Source organism: Symphodus melops (assembly GCF_947650265.1).
Source record: "Symphodus melops genome assembly, chromosome: 1".
Taxonomy (NCBI): Eukaryota; Metazoa; Chordata; class Actinopteri; order Labriformes; family Labridae; genus Symphodus; species Symphodus melops.
The window spans coordinates 39,587,864-39,611,512 of NC_136691.1; the positions used below are offsets into that span (position 1 = coordinate 39,587,864).

General features: G+C 37.7%; 1 protein-coding gene across 1 annotated transcript in view; it reads left to right on the forward strand.

Moving 5' to 3' along the window:
* The first annotated feature begins 242 nt into the window (after positions 1–242).
* The window catches only part of LOC306840129 (arrestin domain-containing protein 3-like), a 33,232-nt gene continuing 9,825 nt past the window's right edge, over positions 243–23,649 (forward strand). The window contains exons 1-2 of the mRNA XM_079369223.1: positions 243–609; positions 1,389–1,433. Of these exons, the coding sequence (XP_079225349.1) occupies positions 348–609; positions 1,389–1,433 (307 nt within the window). The 5' untranslated portion in view covers positions 243–347. The remainder of the gene's footprint in view (positions 610–1,388; positions 1,434–23,649) is intronic.

The following is a 23,649-nucleotide window of genomic DNA, read 5'->3' on the forward strand; positions in this document are numbered from 1 at the left end:
GAGATTTTTGTTAAAAAAACCCCAAACCAAACACCTCACAACAACCAAAAAGGCAAAAAACCAAACCAAAAAAAAACAACTAATGAATGAGAGTGGTTTATAGTGTATCAAAGATGGGCCTAAATGAAAAGTCTTTTAAATGGCAGAGTAAATATGGCATATACTCTAAAAATGGCCAACATGAAAATTATAGTTTTGAAGGAGTTTTTGCATGCCCTGCACATTTCCTTCCTATAGGATTGGGACACACCCATCGAGGAAGTAGCCTGTGGGTGGACTGTTGTTTGTCGGGTTCGGGTTACATCTTTCCCTCCTCCTTCTCTCGGTTAGTTTCTGAACTATCCACGATGTCGACCACTGTAAAGAGCCTCAAAGTCACCTATGATTCTATCAACGAGAAAAATACGTTCACCAGTGGCGACATGGTGTCCGGACGGGTGACGCTGGAGGTGGCCAAAGACTGCCAGATTGACTATCTGATGGTCCAGTTCAAAGGGAAATCCGAAGTGTTGTGGACCGAGAGACACGGTCAAGTCACTGTTACGTACCATTCCAAAGACAAGTACTTCAGCATCAAACATTACTTTATTCGAGACAACAATGACAAAGGTAAGTGGATAAATAAGCCTGCAATGACTGCACATCGAGTAAGCCCTCTCCGAAATGTTTTGGCTCGGTTTTGGAAAGAGGCTAAGTTTGCAAAGTTCGGTGAAGTTAGACAGATATTCACATATTCGGCTTTCCCGGACCAATATCAGCGGAACATTGCTTTTATAAAACCGATACCTCTTTGCAATCACAACATGGTGAACTGCAAGCTGCAACAGCCAAACCAGTTCGACCTCCTCCCCCAGACTTTCGGTAAAGTTAGAAAGATAAGCCTCTCTTGAGGTTGAAGTTGACACGTTGTTCTTGCCGACATACTTTCCATCAAATGATGAGTTAAGGAAGTCGAGTTGATGGAAAAACAAACGATCTAAAATGAGATGCAAATGCAGACAATAATCTCGGGTAAGGTGACGTAACTCTTCTAAACATAACAGTGTAAAGAAATAACCGATTGCATAAGAACAACTGAAGTTCTTTATTCCAAATATAGAACTAAAAAAAATAATTTTAGAAAGTTATCATTGGTTGAAGGTAAATAGATCAGAGCCTTGTTTTCAATTAACCTGAAATTATTGTAGTTTCCTACTTAACTGTGTATCTCCGGTTTTTGCGCTGTTTTTTGTAGTTTACACTTCTCCTCTTTGGAGTTTTATTGTTACATTTTAGAAAAGTTGCAATGGTCAATTTGGTTTACTGTTTACGTCAATGTTACAAAATAACGTTTAGAAGCTGAGAAATACATTATAATCTGCTCAGTCAGTGTTGTGACTTTTCTACAGGAGAGGACAACGAAACTCTACTCACTCATCACAATGGAGACACATGTAAGTATTCTGTCTCATGGTGAAGCCTTCTTTCTGTGGTGGTGATGTGTGTGGGGGGTTTATGACTAACAGATATAAGGAAATCTTTTTAAAATAGCTTGAAGGTTGATTGTTGCTTTTCAGACAGCAATGAAACCAAATAAACCCTTTTGAACTGCGACAATCTCCAACTCGTGCATTCTAACCGATGCCCATGGTGACAGCCCTCTCACCTGAACCCCTTCATGACATGGTCCTTCGAGCCAGAGCTTGACTGTTTACTATGGATTCCTTAACAAACAATGAGTTTTTAAGACGCTCTGAGCGTACCCCTCACCTTCCAACTTATCTTCAGGACTATGAAGTACAATATCCTCAAGTTAACACTTTCCCCGCCAGAGAATTCTAGAATGGTTGCCAGACAGCGCCAGCCTTTTTCACCATTTTCACCAATCTTTCAAGACCCACAGAATATTTTGTTTTTTGAATATGTAAATATTGAATACATCAAAAGAAAGATCAGAGCCTCTGCTTTCATACAGAGAGATTTCAGGTGCCGAGCGCCGTACAGGAGGCGGAGATACAGGCAGAGATGCTGCCGCTGTTTCCTCTTTACACAGGGAGAGACCATGTTTCATAAGTATTCATAGCAGAATTACCTTTTAATATGAGCTTATTACCTTGAATGTATCCCATCTGCTTGGTGTGAACATCCAATGAAACCTTTCCAGATCCAAACACTTTCACAGATTTATCCTTGCAACCATACTGAGGGTCCTAAAAGATCCAACATCATCAGCAACAAGTGAAAGTAGTTTTCTATTTCTCTGTTCTGTCTGGACAACACTGATTGGGCAGGCCATCCTCACCAACAGTCCCAAGGAACCTAAGAGAGCTCAAGGAACCTAAGAGAGCTCAAAAGGAGAGGTTAGAATACAAAGATAGTGACAAGCTACTGCTTGTCACTATAGACATATCTTATTACTATAAGGTGAGAAAGCTGGGAGAGAAAGAGGGAGAGAGAGATAAGAGATCCTGGTGCCAGTTCCCCCGGTAGTCTAAGCCTATAGCAGCATAACTATGAGCTGGTCCTAAGCCAGCCCTAACTATAAGATTTATCAAAAAGAAAAGTTTTAAGTCTATTCTTAAAAGTACCTAGTGTGTCTGCCTCCCGGACCCCGACTGGTAGACGATTCCAAAGGAGCGGTGCCTGATAACTAAAGGCTCTACCTCCCATAGTACTTTTAGAGACTATAGGCACCACGAGCAGGCCTGCATTCTGGGAACGTAATGTTCTTGATGGATAGTACGGTACAATTAACTCTTTAAGATACGATGGTGCCTGACCGTTTAGAGCTTTGTAGGTGAGCAGAAGGATTTTAAATTCTATTCTAGATTTTATAGGGAGCCAATGGAGAGAAGCCAATACAGGAGTAATGTGGTCCCTTTTCCTCGTTCTAGTAAGAACACGAGCTGCAGCGTTTTGGACGAGTTGGAGGGTCTTTAGAGATTTACCATAGCACCCTGCTAAAATAGAATTACAGTAATCCAACCTGGAGGTAACAAATGCATGAACTAATTTTTCAGCATCATTTTGTGACAGGATCTGTCTGATCTTAGAGATATTACGAAGGTGAAAATAAGCTGTCCTTGAAATTTGTTTAATGTAGGAATCAAAGGACATATCCTGATCAAACAGAACTCCTAGGTTCCTAACAGTGGTACTAGAGGCTACACTAATACTACTAAGGGCCGTCATATCAGCAGATGTCCAGAGTTTACTGTTATGACCAAGGATCAGAAGATCAACTGGATAAAGGAGAACAGACGTTGTTGGCGTTGTGCTCGGACTCATCAATCTGTAAAGTGTGATCTAAAGAAATTCTGCGCCACCTGAAAAAGGAGACATCTGCAGATACTCTGTGATGTAAATCAGAGAACCAACAACTTTCCTGGTCCTGCTGTCAAGACACTGTACCTCGACAGACCAGGTGACAGTAACGGTGTCCTCCTGAAAGTCGTCAATGTGATTCTCCGCAATCGTGACCGAACCTTAAAAACGTGTGCTGTTCTTGATGATGACAAAAAAAAAAAAAAGCATTTTCCTACCATCCATGGAAAAGGCATCACCACTACTGCTCATTGGCTCACATCACATCCACCTCATTACTCCTACAGCTCCAATCCGGTTAGGCCCTTCTGGATCCCCTGCAGCTGTCAAAACTCTGTTAGGACGGACACTCCAAGGTCCCATCAGAGAAGTTCAGTTGCACAATTCCTCAGCGTCTACCCAATGCTTGTTCTTGTCCATTGGATCCCCTGCAGAAGAGTTGCGCTACCATGTTGAAAAACTTTGGAAACATGACACTCTTCCTGTACACAGTGAAAAAGTTGTCATCAGATCAAGGCAAGACAAATAAGTCATGGAGCTTCTTGAAACAGCAACAAGAAGAATTCTAGCTAATGGTGTTCAACACTATACCACTCCTCTTCTCAGACTAGCAAACTCACCCCTTCTGAATATACCTCAAACAGCAGTAATGTCAAGACTCCATTACACAGAATCTCGACTTTCCAAGGATCCGAACAAAGCAAGCTCATACTGTGAACAAATTTCAAAGCTAGAGGAAGCTGGATATGTGGTGAAGCTGACCCCTGACGAAGTTTACAACACCAAAGAAGCTTGGTATATTCCTCATCACAATGTTACTCACAATGAATGCCTCAATAAGTATCTCTTACCTGGACCTATTCTGGGACCATCCCTCCTTGGTGTGTTACAACGCTTTAGACAACATGCTGTAGCAATAAGTGGAGATATTAAAGGTATGTTTCACCAAATCCGCCTCCTGCCCCAAGACAAGCCCCTTCTTCGATTCCTCTGGCGTGATATGAAAAAGGATGTTCCTCCAACAGTGTATCAATGGCAAGTTCTTCCTTTTGGTACCACTTGTACTCCCTGCTGTGCGATTTACGCCCTGCAAACCCATGTGAAAGATGACCATCAATCAGACAAAGACGTGCTGTATTCAGTAAACAGATGCTTCTATGTCGATAATTGCTTGCAAAGTTTTCCTTCAGCTGTGGCAGCTCGAACCTTCCTTGATAAACTAAGAGCCACTCTCTCAGCAGGAGGCTTCGACCTCCGTCAATGGGCAAGCAATGATCCTAATGTCTTCAACCACTTACCTGCAGAAGCAAGGTCAGAAAGCAGTGAACATTGGCTGTCTGAAGAAAGGGCTGATCCCCAGGAGCGCACACTTGGACTGCTCTGGAACTGCAAACCTGACCGATTTGGTTACAAATTCAAGTCTGTGGAGACACACTTCATAACCATGCAGCACATCTATAGAGTCTTGGCACATCTGTATGAACCTTTAGGTTACCTCCTACCTTTCACAACTCGTGCAAAACTCCTGGTTCAACAACTGTGGAGGAAAGAGAGGGATTGGGACGACCCCCTTCTTCCACATGACATTCTTACAGCTTGGAATTCCTGGGAGCAATAACTACAACACCTATCTCAAATCACCTTTCCTCGCTGTTATACCAGTTGCAAAACTAATCCCACTTCCTGCCCTTCCTGAGGACGTTGTTTAGTGATCTTTTTTTAATTTATATTTCTCTCTAGAAATATGGGGCGATTGTAGCGAAGATCACTAGTTTCCCACAGGTTTCCTCCTTTTTATTTACTGCACCTCACTTCAGAACACTTCCTGGTGTGTCCCTCCTCCCTGATTGCATGTGGTTGCACTCTGTCACTGATTAGTTCAATTGCATTCACCTGTTCACGGCTTATTTAAGATGGCACTCCCCATCACTCGCGTTTGGATCTTCACATGGGGTGGCAGTTCAGAACTGGTAAGGTGTTCTTTTTCCTCATTACTGTTTTTAGTTATTTAGTCTACTTTAATTTAGCTTAAGTACTTTATTTCCTTTTAAAAGAAATTCCAAGTTGAACAGTCCTGTTTTAATTATTCTAATATTGTTTTTTGTCTTTCAGCACCAACATTTCATGTGTGTTTTCTTCTGTGGTCATTATTATTCAAACCAAATAAACCCTTTTGAACTGCTACATTCTCCAACTTGTGCATTCTAACCGATGCCCATGGTGACGGCCCTCTCCCCTGAACCCCTTCATGACATCAACATTGTTAGGAAGATGATAATCTAGCCATTTAGATCAAAATTGATCATGAATCATTTATCAAATGTCATCAGGAAAATAACACAAAAAGGTAAGTGCATTTCTTAGAAGCTGTCTCACCATCACCATCACTAATTATTTGATAAGAGCGGGATTTTATTCACAGATGCCCCAAATAAGACCACCAAGCACTGCAATATAAGGGATAAGAGTCTGTTTAAAATTAAATCTGTTTCTTTACACAACTGTGCTATTAGGAAGTGTTTAAACACAACCCTCACTCTAAAGTGTTCAAAAGAGTTTGCAATGCAACAATCCTGTTTGTCACTGTATTTAAATTGGTTGTATAATCAAGCACACGTTTTCTGCAGGTCTACCTGGACATCAAATATGCTTCAGACCCAGAGATCAAATTTCCCATTGTCATCTTGCGAGCCTCTCCGGTTCCTGCAGTGGCTCCAGCACCTGCTGCTTCTGCCTTTGGATTTGAACAGTTTGCAAACCCAAACCCACCAGCATGGGGCAGTGTACCAACTCTACAACCAGCAGCACACCAGTCTGCAGATCCTCCACCCTCCTATGGAGCATATGCAATGTACCCGCCTTTGACAGATTTTGGTAGCATCCATCAGCGACCATCATAAGCTTTAAAACAAATGGTGGCCCTAATGTGTGAGTAGAACTCCAGTGTGACATCATTCCTAGTTCTGATTTTTAACTTCTGGGGTAAATGGAACGCACCATGAGGCCTATCCTCTTTATGTAGATCCACCACGTTACTGCCAAATTCTGCCTTAGTAATGTGATGAAGTAATCAGTGTTATCTCGGGTTTAACTTAAGACTTAACCTTGTTTTACACAGGACAAGATAAGGGCATTCAAAAGGAAGGAAATGTCTTAGGAAAGCTGCTGCTCAGTTGCATCAGGGGAATTGCAGTGAATTGCGGAATTTGTTCTAGTGACAGAAAGTGAGGAAATCTTGAATTCATCTGTTTTTCCTGAAATATATATATTTTTCAATTATCACAATTTTGTGTCTACATCTTGCCCATCTGTTCTTGTTCTCGTTATGTGCTTAAAGTTCATATTATACAAAAAACAAGCTCAGCTGGCTAACCTTGAAATTATTACTTACTCTATAATTATTTTTAAAGCAAATTTTGTTTAATGATTTCTTGAGTATACTCCTTTGTGCTGTTAAACACGTTTTATTTTGCATTATTGTAAATGAACTATTCTGTTTTGTCCTGTACATTTCTCTTTTGTAGCCTTAAAATAAATGTGTTTATATCAAGTGTTTGAATTGTCGTATATTCAAAGTGTTTTGTACCCTTTATTCCACTCTTTATTAACCCTGATGAGGTGTTCTGTTTTGTGGGACCCCACTTTTAATGTTTGCAAAAAGAAAAAACTGAATTTGTTCACAATTTGTTCTTAAAAGGAACATTTCCAACAATTACATATTGAAAGTAATTCTAATGAAATAATGTTGCATACTATACTGTAATATTGTAGTTTTAAGGTGAGGTACTGTAAGTGTTTCAGTAATATTTACAAACAAAAATAATGAAGAATACACAATGTTGGACCCTTGTGAACAAGGCAGATTTTTCAGGTTAAGTGTTGCTTCTGTAAAATAAGTATCATGCAGATGTTGAAACATCTCGTTCAAATAACACAAAAAGGGAAGTGCATTTCTTAGAAGCTTTCTCACCATCACCATCATTGATTATTTGCCTTAAGAGCAGGATTTTATTCACAGATGCCCCAAATAAGACCAAGCACTGCAATATAAGGGATAAGAGTCTGTTTAAATTTAAATCTGCTTCTTTACACAACTGTGCTATTAGGAAGTGTTTAAACACAACCCTCACTCTAAAGTGTTCAAAAGAGTTTGCAATGCAACAATCCTGTTTGTCACTGTATTTAAATTGGTTGTATAATCAAGCACACGTTTTCTGCAGGTCTACCTGGACATCAAATATGCTTCAGACCCAGAGATCAAATTTCCCATTGTCATCTTGCGAGCCTCTCCGGTTCCTGCAGTGGCTCCAGCACCTGCTGCTTCTGCCTTTGGATTTGAACAGTTTGCAAACCCAAACCCACCAGCATGGGGCAGTGTACCAACTCTACAACCAGCAGCACACCAGTCTGCAGATCCTCCACCCTCCTATGGAGCATATGCAATGTACCCGCCTTTGACAGATTTTGGTAGCATCCATCAGCGACCATCATAAGCTTTAAAACAAATGGTGGCCCTAATGTGTGAGTAGAACTCCAGTGTGACATCATTCCTAGTTCTGATTTTTTACTTCTGGGGTAAATGGAACGCACCATGAGGCCTATCCTCTTTATGTAGATCCACCACGTTACTGCCAAATTCTGCCTTAGTAATGTGATGAAGTAATCAGTGTTATCTCGGGTTTAACTTAAGACTTAACCTTGTTTTACACAGGACAAGATAAGGGCATTCAAAAGGAAGGAAATGTCTTAGGAAAGCTGCTGCTCAGTTGCATCAGGGGAATTGCAGTGAATTGCGGAATTTGTTCTAGTGACAGAAAGTGAGGAAATCTTGAATTCATCTGTTTTTCCTGAAATATATATATTTTTCAATTATCACAATTTTGTGTCTACATCTTGCCCATCTGTTCTTGTTCTCGTTATGTGCTTAAAGTTCATATTATACAAAAAACAAGCTCAGCTGGCTAACCTTGAAATTATTACTTACTCTATAATTATTTTTAAAGCAAATTTTGTTTAATGATTTCTTGAGTATACTCCTTTGTGCTGTTAAACACGTTTTATTTTGCATTATTGTAAATGAACTATTCTGTTTTGTCCTGTACATTTCTCTTTTGTAGCCTTAAAATAAATGTGTTTATATCAAGTGTTTGAATTGTCGTATATTCAAAGTGTTTTGTACCCTTTATTCCACTCTTTATTAACCCTGATGAGGTGTTCTGTTTTGTGGGACCCCACTTTTAATGTTTGCAAAAAGAAAAAACTGAATTTGTTCACAATTTGTTCTTAAAAGGAACATTTCCAACAATTACATATTGAAAGTAATTCTAATGAAATAATGTTGCATACTATACTGTAATATTGTAGTTTTAAGGTGAGGTACTGTAAGTGTTTCAGTAATATTTACAAACAAAAATAATGAAGAATACACAATGTTGGACCCTTGTGAACAAGGCAGATTTTTCAGGTTAAGTGTTGCTTCTGTAAAATAAGTATCATGCAGATGTTGAAACATCTCGTTCAAATAACACAAAAAGGGAAGTGCATTTCTTAGAAGCTTTCTCACCATCACCATCATTGATTATTTGCCTTAAGAGCAGGATTTTATTCACAGATGCCCCAAATAAGACCAAGCACTGCAATATAAGGGATAAGAGTCTGTTTAAATTTAAATCTGCTTCTTTACACAACTGTGCTATTAGGAAGTGTTTAAACACAACCCTCACTCTAAAGTGTTCAAAAGAGTTTGCAATGCAACAATCCTGTTTGTCACTGTATTTAAATTGGTTGTATAATCAAGCACACGTTTTCTGCAGGTCTACCTGGACATCAAATATGCTTCAGACCCAGAGATCAAATTTCCCATTGTCATCTTGCGAGCCTCTCCGGTTCCTGCAGTGGCTCCAGCACCTGCTGCTTCTGCCTTTGGATTTGAACAGTTTGCAAACCCAAACCCACCAGCATGGGGCAGTGTACCAACTCTACAACCAGCAGCACACCAGTCTGCAGATCCTCCACCCTCCTATGGAGCATATGCAATGTACCCGCCTTTGACAGATTTTGGTAGCATCCATCAGCGACCATCATAAGCTTTAAAACAAATGGTGGCCCTAATGTGTGAGTAGAACTCCAGTGTGACATCATTCCTAGTTCTGATTTTTAACTTCTGGGGTAAATGGAACGCACCATGAGGCCTATCCTCTTTATGTAGATCCACCACGTTACTGCCAAATTCTGCCTTAGTAATGTGATGAAGTAATCAGTGTTATCTCGGGTTTAACTTAAGACTTAACCTTGTTTTACACAGGACAAGATAAGGGCATTCAAAAGGAAGGAAATGTCTTAGGAAAGCTGCTGCTCAGTTGCATCAGGGGAATTGCAGTGAATTGCGGAATTTGTTCTAGTGACAGAAAGTGAGGAAATCTTGAATTCATCTGTTTTTCCTGAAATATATATATTTTTCAATTATCACAATTTTGTGTCTACATCTTGCCTATCTGTTCTTGTTCTCGTTATGTGCTTAAAGTTCATATTATACAAAAAACAAGCTCAGCTGGCTAACCTTGAAATTATTACTTACTCTATAATTATTTTTAAAGCAAATTTTGTTTAATGATTTCTTGAGTATACTCCTTTGTGCTGTTAAACATGTTTTATTTTGCATTATTGTGAATGAACTATTCTGTTTTGTCCTGTACATTTATCTTTTGTAGCCTTAAAATAAATGTGTTTATATCAAGTGTTTGAATTGTCGTATATTCAAAGTGTTTTGTACCCTTTATTCCACTCTTTATTAACCCTGATGAGGTGTTCTGTTCTGTGGGACCCCACTTTTAATGTTTGCAAAAAGAAAAAACTTAATTTGTTCACAATTTGTTCTTAAAAGGAACATTTCCAACAATTACATATTGAAAGTAATTCTAATGAAATAATGTTGCATACTATACTGTAATATTGTAGTTTTAAGGTGAGGTACTGTAAGTGTTTCAGTAATATTTACAAACAAAAATAATGAAGAATACACAATGTTGGACACTTGTGAACAAGGCAGGTTTTTCAGGTTAAGTGTTGCTTCTGTAAAATAAGTATCATGCAGATGTTGAAACATCTCGTTCAAATAACACAAAAAGGGAAGTGCATTTCTTAGAAGCTTTCTCACCATCACCATCATTGATTATTTGCCTTAAGAGCAGGATTTTATTCACAGATGCCCCAAATAAGACCAAGCACTGCAATATAAGGGATAAGAGTCTGTTTAAATTTAAATCTGCTTCTTTACACAACTGTGCTATTAGGAAGTGTTTAAACACAACCCTCACTCTAAAGTGTTCAAAAGAGTTTGCAATGCAACAATCCTGTTTGTCACTGTATTTAAATTGGTTGTATAATCAAGCACACGTTTTCTGCAGGTCTACCTGGACATCAAATATGCTTCAGACCCAGAGATCAAATTTCCCATTGTCATCTTGCGAGCCTCTCCGGTTCCTGCAGTGGCTCCAGCACCTGCTGCTTCTGCCTTTGGATTTGAACAGTTTGCAAACCCAAACCCACCAGCATGGGGCAGTGTACCAACTCTACAACCAGCAGCACACCAGTCTGCAGATCCTCCACCCTCCTATGGAGCATATGCAATGTACCCGCCTTTGACAGATTTTGGTAGCATCCATCAGCGACCATCATAAGCTTTAAAACAAATGGTGGCCCTAATGTGTGAGTAGAACTCCAGTGTGACATCATTCCTAGTTCTGATTTTTTACTTCTGGGGTAAATGGAACGCACCATGAGGCCTATCCTCTTTATGTAGATCCACCACGTTACTGCCAAATTCTGCCTTAGTAATGTGATGAAGTAATCAGTGTTATCTCGGGTTTAACTTAAGACTTAACCTTGTTTTACACAGGACAAGATAAGGGCATTCAAAAGGAAGGAAATGTCTTAGGAAAGCTGCTGCTCAGTTGCATCAGGGGAATTGCAGTGAATTGCGGAATTTGTTCTAGTGACAGAAAGTGAGGAAATCTTGAATTCATCTGTTTTTCCTGAAATATATATATTTTTCAATTATCACAATTTTGTGTCTACATCTTGCCCATCTGTTCTTGTTCTCGTTATGTGCTTAAAGTTCATATTATACAAAAAACAAGCTCAGCTGGCTAACCTTGAAATTATTACTTACTCTATAATTATTTTTAAAGCAAATTTTGTTTAATGATTTCTTGAGTATACTCCTTTGTGCTGTTAAACACGTTTTATTTTGCATTATTGTAAATGAACTATTCTGTTTTGTCCTGTACATTTCTCTTTTGTAGCCTTAAAATAAATGTGTTTATATCAAGTGTTTGAATTGTCGTATATTCAAAGTGTTTTGTACCCTTTATTCCACTCTTTATTAACCCTGATGAGGTGTTCTGTTTTGTGGGACCCCACTTTTAATGTTTGCAAAAAGAAAAAACTGAATTTGTTCACAATTTGTTCTTAAAAGGAACATTTCCAACAATTACATATTGAAAGTAATTCTAATGAAATAATGTTGCATACTATACTGTAATATTGTAGTTTTAAGGTGAGGTACTGTAAGTGTTTCAGTAATATTTACAAACAAAAATAATGAAGAATACACAATGTTGGACCCTTGTGAACAAGGCAGATTTTTCAGGTTAAGTGTTGCTTCTGTAAAATAAGTATCATGCAGATGTTGAAACATCTCGTTCAAATAACACAAAAAGGGAAGTGCATTTCTTAGAAGCTTTCTCACCATCACCATCATTGATTATTTGCCTTAAGAGCAGGATTTTATTCACAGATGCCCCAAATAAGACCAAGCACTGCAATATAAGGGATAAGAGTCTGTTTAAATTTAAATCTGCTTCTTTACACAACTGTGCTATTAGGAAGTGTTTAAACACAACCCTCACTCTAAAGTGTTCAAAAGAGTTTGCAATGCAACAATCCTGTTTGTCACTGTATTTAAATTGGTTGTATAATCAAGCACACGTTTTCTGCAGGTCTACCTGGACATCAAATATGCTTCAGACCCAGAGATCAAATTTCCCATTGTCATCTTGCGAGCCTCTCCGGTTCCTGCAGTGGCTCCAGCACCTGCTGCTTCTGCCTTTGGATTTGAACAGTTTGCAAACCCAAACCCACCAGCATGGGGCAGTGTACCAACTCTACAACCAGCAGCACACCAGTCTGCAGATCCTCCACCCTCCTATGGAGCATATGCAATGTACCCGCCTTTGACAGATTTTGGTAGCATCCATCAGCGACCATCATAAGCTTTAAAACAAATGGTGGCCCTAATGTGTGAGTAGAACTCCAGTGTGACATCATTCCTAGTTCTGATTTTTAACTTCTGGGGTAAATGGAACGCACCATGAGGCCTATCCTCTTTATGTAGATCCACCACGTTACTGCCAAATTCTGCCTTAGTAATGTGATGAAGTAATCAGTGTTATCTCGGGTTTAACTTAAGACTTAACCTTGTTTTACACAGGACAAGATAAGGGCATTCAAAAGGAAGGAAATGTCTTAGGAAAGCTGCTGCTCAGTTGCATCAGGGGAATTGCAGTGAATTGCGGAATTTGTTCTAGTGACAGAAAGTGAGGAAATCTTGAATTCATCTGTTTTTCCTGAAATATATATATTTTTCAATTATCACAATTTTGTGTCTACATCTTGCCTATCTGTTCTTGTTCTCGTTATGTGCTTAAAGTTCATATTATACAAAAAACAAGCTCAGCTGGCTAACCTTGAAATTATTACTTACTCTATAATTATTTTTAAAGCAAATTTTGTTTAATGATTTCTTGAGTATACTCCTTTGTGCTGTTAAACATGTTTTATTTTGCATTATTGTGAATGAACTATTCTGTTTTGTCCTGTACATTTATCTTTTGTAGCCTTAAAATAAATGTGTTTATATCAAGTGTTTGAATTGTCGTATATTCAAAGTGTTTTGTACCCTTTATTCCACTCTTTATTAACCCTGATGAGGTGTTCTGTTCTGTGGGACCCCACTTTTAATGTTTGCAAAAAGAAAAAACTTAATTTGTTCACAATTTGTTCTTAAAAGGAACATTTCCAACAATTACATATTGAAAGTAATTCTAATGAAATAATGTTGCATACTATACTGTAATATTGTAGTTTTAAGGTGAGGTACTGTAAGTGTTTCAGTAATATTTACAAACAAAAATAATGAAGAATACACAATGTTGGACACTTGTGAACAAGGCAGGTTTTTCAGGTTAAGTGTTGCTTCTGTAAAATAAGTATCATGCAGATGTTGAAACATCTCGTTCAAATAACACAAAAAGGGAAGTGCATTTCTTAGAAGCTTTCTCACCATCACCATCATTGATTATTTGCCTTAAGAGCGGGATTTTATTCACAGATGCCCCAAATAAGACCAAGCACTGCAATATAAGGGATAAGAGTCTGTTTAAATTTAAATCTGCTTCTTTACACAACTGTGCTATTAGGAAGTGTTTAAACACAACCCTCACTCTAAAGTGTTCAAAAGAGTTTGCAATGCAACAATCCTGTTTGTCACTGTATTTAAATTGGTTGTATAATCAAGCACACGTTTTCTGCAGGTCTACCTGGACATCAAATATGCTTCAGACCCAGAGATCAAATTTCCCATTGTCATCTTGCGAGCCTCTCTGGTTCCTGCAGTGGCTCCAGTACCTGCTGCTTCTGCCTTTGGATTTGAACAGTTTGCAAACCCAAACCCACCAGCATGGGGCAGTGTACCAACTCTACAACCAGCAGCACACCAGTCTGCAGATCCTCCACCCTCCTATGGAGCATATGCAATGTACCCGCCTTTGACAGATTTTGGTAGCATCCATCAGCGACCATCATAAGCTTTAAAATAAATGGTGGCCCTAATGTGTGAGTAGAACTCCAGTGTGACATCATTCCTAGTTCTGATTTTTTACTTCTGGGGTAAATGGAACGCACCATGAGGCCTATCCTCTTTATGTAGATCCACCACGTTACTGCCAAATTCTGCCTTAGTAATGTGATGAAGTAATCAGTGTTATCTCGGGTTTAACTTAAGACTTAACCTTGTTTTACACAGGACAAGATAAGGGCATTCAAAAGGAAGGAAATGTCTTAGGAAAGCTGCTGCTCAGTTGCATCAGGGGAATTGCAGTGAATTGCGGAATTTGTTCTAGTGACAGAAAGTGAGGAAATCTTGAATTCATCTGTTTTTCCTGAAATATATATATTTTTCAATTATCACAATTTTGTGTCTACATCTTGCCCATCTGTTCTTGTTCTCGTTATGTGCTTAAAGTTCATATTATACAAAAAACAAGCTCAGCTGGCTAACCTTGAAATTATTACTTACTCTATAATTATTTTTAAAGCAAATTTTGTTTAATGATTTCTTGAGTATACTCCTTTGTGCTGTTAAACATGTTTTATTTTGCATTATTGTAAATGAACTATTCTGTTTTGTCCTGTACATTTCTCTTTTGTAGCCTTAAAATAAATGTGTTTATATCAAGTGTTTGAATTGTCGTATATTCAAAGTGTTTTGTACCCTTTATTCCACTCTTTATTAACCCTGATGAGGTGTTCTGTTCTGTGGGACCCCACTTTTAATGTTTGCAAAAAGAAAAAACTGAATTTGTTCACAAGTTGTTCTTAAAAGGAACATTTCCAACAATTACATATTGAAAGTAATTCTAATGAAATAATGTTGCATACTATACTGTAATATTGTAGTTTTAAGGTGAGGTACTGTAAGTGTTTCAGTAATATTTACAAACAAAAATAATGAAGAATACACAATGTTGGACACTTGTGAACAAGGCAGGTTTTTCAGGTTAAGTGTTGCTTCTGTAAAATAAGTATCATGCAGATGTTGAAACATCTCGTTCAAATAACACAAAAAGGGAAGTGCATTTCTTAGAAGCTTTCTCACCATCACCATCATTGATTATTTGCCTTAAGAGCAGGATTTTATTCACAGATGCCCCAAATAAGACCAAGCACTGCAATATAAGGGATAAGAGTCTGTTTAAATTTAAATCTGCTTCTTTACACAACTGTGCTATTAGGAAGTGTTTAAACACAACCCTCACTCTACAGTGTTCAAAAGAGTTTGCAATGCAACAATCCTGTTTGTCACTGTATTTAAATTGGTTGTATAATCAAGCACACGTTTTCTGCAGGTCTACCTGGACATCAAATATGCTTCAGACCCAGAGATCAAATTTCCCATTGTCATCTTGCGAGCCTCTCCGGTTCCTGCAGTGGCTCCAGCACCTGCTGCTTCTGCCTTTGGATTTGAACAGTTTGCAAACCCAAACCCACCAGCATGGGGCAGTGTACCAACTCTACAACCAGCAGCACACCAGTCTGCAGATCCTCCACCCTCCTATGGAGCATATGCAATGTACCCGCCTTTGACAGATTTTGGTAGCATCCATCAGCGACCATCATAAGCTTTAAAACAAATGGTGGCCCTAATGTGTGAGTAGAACTCCAGTGTGACATCATTCCTAGTTCTGATTTTTTACTTCTGGGGTAAATGGAACGCACCATGAGGCCTATCCTCTTTATGTAGATCCACCACGTTACTGCCAAATTCTGCCTTAGTAATGTGATGAAGTAATCAGTGTTATCTCGGGTTTAACTTAAGACATAACCTTGTTTTACACTGGACAAGATAAGGGCATTCAAAAGGAAGGAAGTGTCTTAGGAAAGCTGCTGCTCAGTTGCATCAGGGGAATTGCAGTAAATTGCGGAATTTGTTCTAGTGACAGAAAGTGAGGAAATCTTGAATTCATCTGTTTTTCCTGAAATATATATATTTTTCAATTATCCCAATTTTGTGTCTACATCTTGCCTATCTGTTCTTGTTCTTGTTATGTGCTTAAAGTTCATATTATACAAAAAACAAGCTCAGCTGGCTAACCTTGAAATTATTACTTACTCTATAATTATTTTTAAAGCAAATTTTGTTTAATGATTTCTTGAGTATACTCCTTTGTGCTGTTAAACATGTTTTATTTTGCATTATTGTGAATGAACTATTCTGTTTTGTCCTGTACATTTCTCTTTTGTAGCCTTAAAATAAATGTGTTTATATCAAGTGTTTGAATTGTCGTATATTCAAAGTGTTTTGTACCCTTTATTCCACTCTTTATTAACCCTGATGAGGTGTTCTGTTTTTGTGGGACCCCACTTTTAATGTTTGCAAAAAGAAAAAACTTAATTTGTTCACAATTTGTTCTGAAATTATTGGTTTAAAAAAGCTTTATTTTCTTCTAGGCACCGAAGTCATCGGAAAAGGAAGACATGTGTTTCCTTTTTCCTTCACAATTCCTGATAGGTGCATATTCCTTACTTAATCTGTGGTTACGTGTTATTTCAAATTTTTCATTTCTTTTTTTTTTTTTCTATTCTTTTTCACAGAAAGATCCCATCAACATTTGAAGGCTCCATCGGAAGAATTATTCACAAGTTAAAAGCAGAGTTGAAACAGTCCATGAAGCTAACTAAGAAGGCTAAACAACACTTTACATTCATATCCAAAGCAGACATGGACACCCCCGGACTTATGGTCAGATATCAATCTTATTTTAAATGACAAATGTTTATCCCTCCGTGTTGTCCACACAGAACAGAGAAATAGAAAACTACTTTCACTTGTTGCTGATGATGTCGGATCTTTTAGGACCCTCAGTATGGTTGCAAGGATAAATCTGTGAAAGTGTTTGGATCTGGAAAGGTTTCATTGGATGTTCACACCAAGCAGATGGGATACATTCAAGGTAATAAGCTAATATTAAAAGGTAATTCTGCTATGAATACTTATGAAACATGGTCTCTCCCTGTGTAAAGAGGAAACAGCGGCAGCATCTCTGCCTGCATCTCCGCCTCCTGTACGGCGCTCGGCACCTGAAATCTGTTTATTTCTTCCATCATGTTGGCCATGCGTCTCTGTCCTTCCTTCGACTTGATATCGCCGAGATTGAATGATTTTAGATTTGTAACGATCTCTGTAGTTCTCCGGTGGTGAGCTTCATCCCAGCAGGCAGTATGTCGACGGTGGTGTGACTAGTTTGGTGACGGTGGAGTCCACCACCCACTTCCGTGTAGAGCACCCCAAGCTGGGGTCCGGGGACCCAGAAGCAGCCTTTAAAAGAGGACCAGTCTAGTCTCCAGCAAAGAGGGTGATGGATACGAGGATGAATAGTCCTACTATGATAACTATAATAAACGATAATAATATTATAATTGAAGAATGTGTTCTTTTTGTGTACCATGATCTTTATGTAGCCTAATGCATTTCTAGATTGATGGTTGGTCCCAAGACAAATAAAAGTAGTCCTTCACAAATGAAGACATATCATGAGCAGATTAACCATCGCCACGGTCATCCAAAACAGAATGAATCAGTGGCATTTGATCGAATAGACTATTAAGATTCATTACTGTTTTCTTGGAACAAGAAACTCAATCAGCCGATGAACATTTTCCCAGAAACTTTGGGGAAATTTTCCAGACATTTTTCAGTAATTTTCCTGGAAATTTGAAAATGTAGGAATATAAGAAACTTAAAGGTTTTAAGTTTTAATCTTCATTGAAATAGAATATCAGAATATCAGTCTGGAACAATTTCAACTCTTTGTGTAAATCTGTTAACTTTTTGGGTTTGTTCCCAGAAGTTTAGGAATTTGTCCTGGAATTATCCTGGACACTGTTTGAACAATTTGAGATATGATGTCCCTCACACTTTCTAAATTGTAAGGGAATTCTCAAAAATTCTCAAAATATTCTGTAATATTCCTTGGTTAGTTCACCAGAATCTCTTGAAATATTTTCCTTAAATGTCCCTATAAAACATTTATGAAAATCATCAGAAATCTTCATGGACAGTTTTTGGATTTGTTTTCAGAACATTTGGACACATTTCAGATGGAAATAAAGGGAATTTAGGCCAAACATTTAGAAATAAAGTTTTAAATGTTATCAAGAAATGTCAACACAATTTTATCCCACATTTCACATGTTCATCAAAAATCTTTGTTGTTATAGGAACTTTGATGGAAAATTGTACGCACATTTCCATTGAAACCTTTTGGATTTATATCTTTTAATGAAATATCATGGATATATTTGTAATTTTTCTTTAGAACATTTTCTGGAAAGATTTTTGATAGAGGGGTTTTGATAAGAATTGTTATGGTATGGTAAAGAATTTTGCCTTGAAACATTTGACTTTTTCTGAATCTGGGGGCATCAAATATATAATATCAGTGTTTGGTCTAGAGAGGGAAGATTATTGAAGTTAAGAGGAAACTTGCTGCTTACTCCAGGGAAGCTTATACTGTTCTAGTGTTTGGTAAACCCTCCTTTTTTTGAAACGGTAATTTAAATGATACATTCCAGCCCAAGAAGTTCAACAGGTAATCAGTTTTGCGTAGAAGAAAGTGTAGCTTGGTAAAAAACATAATTGCAAAACTACAGGTAGCATAATTAGCTTTTTTACGTTGTTTAAAACAACATTCATTAGATGTAGACCTCCACCACAGATCTGCTGACCACTGCACTTTTATTCTGTACCAGTGTGGACAGAGAATAACTGGGCTTGGTTTCTGTCCAGTTGCTGGTTTAGCTTCTAGTGAGCAGTGGTCTCTGTCGATCTTTGATGAGGACATCATCGTCGCCTTCTTAAACACCTTGCATAGCAGATCAGGAAATCATCTTTTAGAGCCTTCAATAAGCTCTGCCAGTCCTATTACACATAGGTCTTGCTGCCTGCTTTGGCCCTCCAGGTTGATGACTTTGGTTATGAGTTTAGAGGTCATGCTATACCTCCATTCTGGCAGAGATCATCTGAAGCCAGCTTAAGGAGACCAGGTGTTGGCCATGATCTTGACTTTGTCAGACTTAATTTACAGCAGCATAAAAGAGGTCAGCTGGAGCCACTCATGTAGCACAGAGATAAGATTGACTGCTAAGCTAGTTGACAGACCACTCTTTACAGCCATTCTTAGGTAAACAATAACCTAAAAATGATAGATGTGAATTATTATAGCTTGTGCTGTAAACTATGGAGTGTATGGGTAAAACATGATAACAAGCAGGAGCAACTCTCATTTGCCTTTACCATAAGTGCATTCGAATTGCAAAGTGCCTACACAATCTGCCAGTAGACAGTCCCTTCTATCCCTGCCGTACACTTAGGCAGATATTTGTTCCTATGTTGTCAGATTCATTCAGTATGGAAGTGGCATCATTTGCGTTACCTGAAACAAGATCCTGTAAGTCATTATAATAGTTAGTATCTCAATATGATGACTAGTATCTCAAAATAATGACAAGCTATAATGTTTTTACTTAAAAGGAACGATTTTAGTAGGGACATTATGTCTAGATCAAAAATTGATTAAATTAATCCATGATTGTTTGTTTTGATTTGGAGGTGCACGTGAAGTGACATTTTATATTTAATTTTGCAAAGCATTGTTGTTGGTAAAATACAACTAATTTCCTGAAAAGATGCATCCGATCCCTATCCTGCACAAAATCCCAAAGGTATACTGAGGTGGACCCAAAAAATTCTTCTGAATGACGACAGGCGTTCAGTCTACTGAAAAGTACGCACTGCATACTGAACTGTGACTATTCGGAAAGGGCCCATGTGTCTGTCTAGTGGTGTAACCTTTGCACTCCTTGCCCCAGTGTCACATATCTAGTTTTACTGTTTCACCTGTCTTGTTGGTCACACCTGGTTTTGATTATCCCTAGTTCCTGTGCGGTTTCCCTTCTGTGTCAGTTTCTCATGTCATATCGTATCCAGGATATGTCTTGCATTTTTTTCTCTTTCAGACGCTGGTTTTCAGGTTTGTAGTGTTATAGTAAGACTTGTTTTATGGATTTTTCCGTCTTCAGTTGTTTTTTCTCCTTCATGTTGGATTTTGAGTTGATATTTGTACTGTTGCCCTCAATTTTGTTCTCAACGACTTGTGTTTGGTTTGTCTTTATTTTATTGAATTCTGTTTCATGTGCGCTTGGGCCCTCATCCTTGTTTAAAAAGAAAAAAAAAAGATTCACTGAAGAGAAACAAGATCTTTTATTGAACAGAAAAACACAGCTCAGTTAACATCAGAAGTATTTAGTGCCATCTAGTGGTTACAGGATAACAAGTTTGGGCTATCATTTTCATCATGTTCTGGATCTTTTCCTGGATGAGATAATGGTTAAAATATTATTGTCATACATTTATTATATGTTCTTCCCTCTGTCCATATCTTTTAAAAAATCTGTAGATTTACTCTTAATGCTTCTTGAAGTAACTGTCTGAACATGGAATAGCTTTGGGTGAATAGCTTTGATAGTGCTTAGTAAATGATTCAGTCGCTCAGTGTGAGCTGACATTTATTTATTTAAAATAGGGACAAGGCATATTAATGAAAGTGGATAATAAGTGTTTGAATCAATTGAACCACTTTCAAACTGTCTGTCTGTTTTTACAGGGGAAACTGTGAAATTCATCGTTACTAGTTTACTTCACCATCGATAAGAAGCACAGTACAATCAAATGTAAAAGTTGGTGTTTATAACAAGACAATCCATCAAAGCTTACACCTTTACCATGCAAAATGAGATCATGCTCACCATCTCCTCTTTTACGTTTGCAATCAGCATCCAGCTGTGAACTCCAGGAAGTTGAATACCTCAATAAGGTTGGTGACTGTGTTGTTAACAACCCATTTTTGGGTCTTCATTTTGTTTATTAGTTTCTGTATTTTTATTCCTACTTTTTATACTTGAAAACATGATGTCTCCCTGTTATCTCTATTAATTGAATTGAATATTAATAAGGGAGATTATAACATTCTACATGTATACACCCATATAATAAGTGTCTTGCTTTAAGTGTGCCTCAGTGCAAGACCGCTGACCTCATTGTGCTGTTTCCTGTCATCATTTGCGACATTACCTATTTTTTAACATACCAAGTAATGCATGATGTTTTTTTTTCTGTTTGGCAAAATACATTTTCTGGGGCTATTGTTACAAAGCAAAGCTTTTCAGCTGTAGACATAGTTTTAATTAGTGTATGCTTATTCATTTTCACCCCTGCCGTCATTTATTTACTCCCTTTGTTATTGTACAATGGTGATTATTTTAGTACTTTTCTTGAAGTAGCACTTCTTAAAACCTGTGGTATGTTGTCAATGAACTGTTCACATTTTATTAGACCTCAGTTCCTGATGACAACTGTGCATTTATGAGTTTTTTGATCTATGGTTGTTAAACCTGAAGACATTGTGACACAAGAGATTGCATCTATAGCATTTTAAAGATTGCAGCAACATCCCTGTAACAAAGTTGCACGTTACCATAGCAGATAGAATGTGTAGAGTCACATGGCATTATGACAATGCAGAAACGCAAGAAGCACAGCTAAAACACACAGCAGCTGCCTGAACTGCGGTCCTTCAACAGGACAAAAATGTCCAATGGCCATTGAGGAATAAAAACAACACCAAAGGACCATACAACTTAAACAGGCTCTTTTTTAGCTTTATTACAGGTCATCCATCCAGCATGTTAATATTTACAGATGTAAGATTGATGGCAGTTTTTATTGTTTCAAATTGCTCGTGCACATATTCATACAGGCTACAATTTAATACTTTAAAGAATTGTAACTTTTGTTATATTGACTGAGTTAGTGCCTTGGAAGCCATCTGTTGTGCACACCAACCAACTTTAAAGGATAGGAAATGATGTAATGTTGGTGGTTTTGCATCAAAGGGTTCTGTTTGATTAGTCGTATAAAACATAATAATTGCACTTAAAAGCGCCCCTTGGCTGCAAACAGGGTTCCCTGTTTTTCCCAGTAGGGGGCAGAAACTCACAGGATAATAGTGTGAGGAGTAACCCAACTTTAATTGATCTCCCTCTATAGTTTTCTCTCTATTGAAAGTCGTGTCTCCCCCTTTGATTGATGAAGTGCTTCTTATTAAATCTAAAGTTGCCTTGTTGGGCCTCATTGGAGTTTTAAAATTGATCACAAAGTAAAAGGATACAAATCTCGAGAAAGGATAGTATGTAAGTTAAATCATCATTTTCTACAGAGACAGACAGACTGGTGACTAAATAGCCAGTGTAACCACATACCCTTTGTTTATAAGGATGGCTTCATGGAAAGTCTGATATCACCAGGTCATACTCAACAGTAATATAATTCAATGAGTCATGTTTTTGTGATGTATGAATGCACACTTGCTCACTTGTTATGACATTAGTATGATAGGTGTTGGACACCTATCATACACATAAGCCGTTGCCTGTGGTACCAAGCAATGCTTGACTGAACAAATGTTGAATTATCTTTTATAACTGCCTCACCAATTAATGAAAGTGATTGTTAGATAAGTTGTTTAATGAATACCCAAGACTATCAGCATGTGACACACCTCCCAACACATAAAATCTCAGTCCTCTATCTAACCGAGCACTTGCTTGGTGGTCACACAGTTTGTCATGTCGAGTGATTTTAACATTTCAGTGGGATATAATCCTATAAACAAACGTAACACTTTCACCAGTGGGGATTACATCACAGGACAAATAACATTAGACGTGAAAAAAGAATGCAAAATAGAGTCCCTTTGTATAAAGCTAAAGGGAAAAGCAGAAGTCAAATGGACAGAACATTATGGAAGAACAGTCGTGACCTATTACAAGAAAGAGAAGTACTTCAGCATCAAGCAAGATGTAATTCAGTCAAATCAGGGTAAGTGTTCTGCTTATGTTCATTTTTTAATGCTCTGGGTTTTTTTTCTACATTGTCTAACTGTATAGTTATTTGCAACATAGGGAATTAATTTTCCTATTTGGCTGTGTCAGTTGTTAAATGAATCCAACCGTTGTAATATACTGTAAGTTATGTGTTTGTTTGTTTTTTTACTCATTACTGTGTTAAACAAATAGTAAATAGTTTTTAACAACAACAATTTGCCCTTAAATGTTCTTCCACTTTTGTCATATTGATTATTTTGCAGAGCTTTAACCGTTCCCAGAAGAAAACCATACTAAGTGTTGTCATGCATTAATTAATGATCTGATAGAAACCTGCCTTCTTAAAAATAATGGAAGCTACATTATGTAATTTTATTGCCTTTCAGGTAACAATATTGTGGGCTCGGGCTGCCATGTTTACTCATTCACCTTTCAAATCCCTGCACAGTAAGTTTAAAAAAATCAAACATTTAAACCAAAACTACTTCATTGTCTTTAATCATGTATACATTTTTATTGATATGTAGTTCTACTCTATCTTCAGGGAGTATCAGCTTTTGACCGACT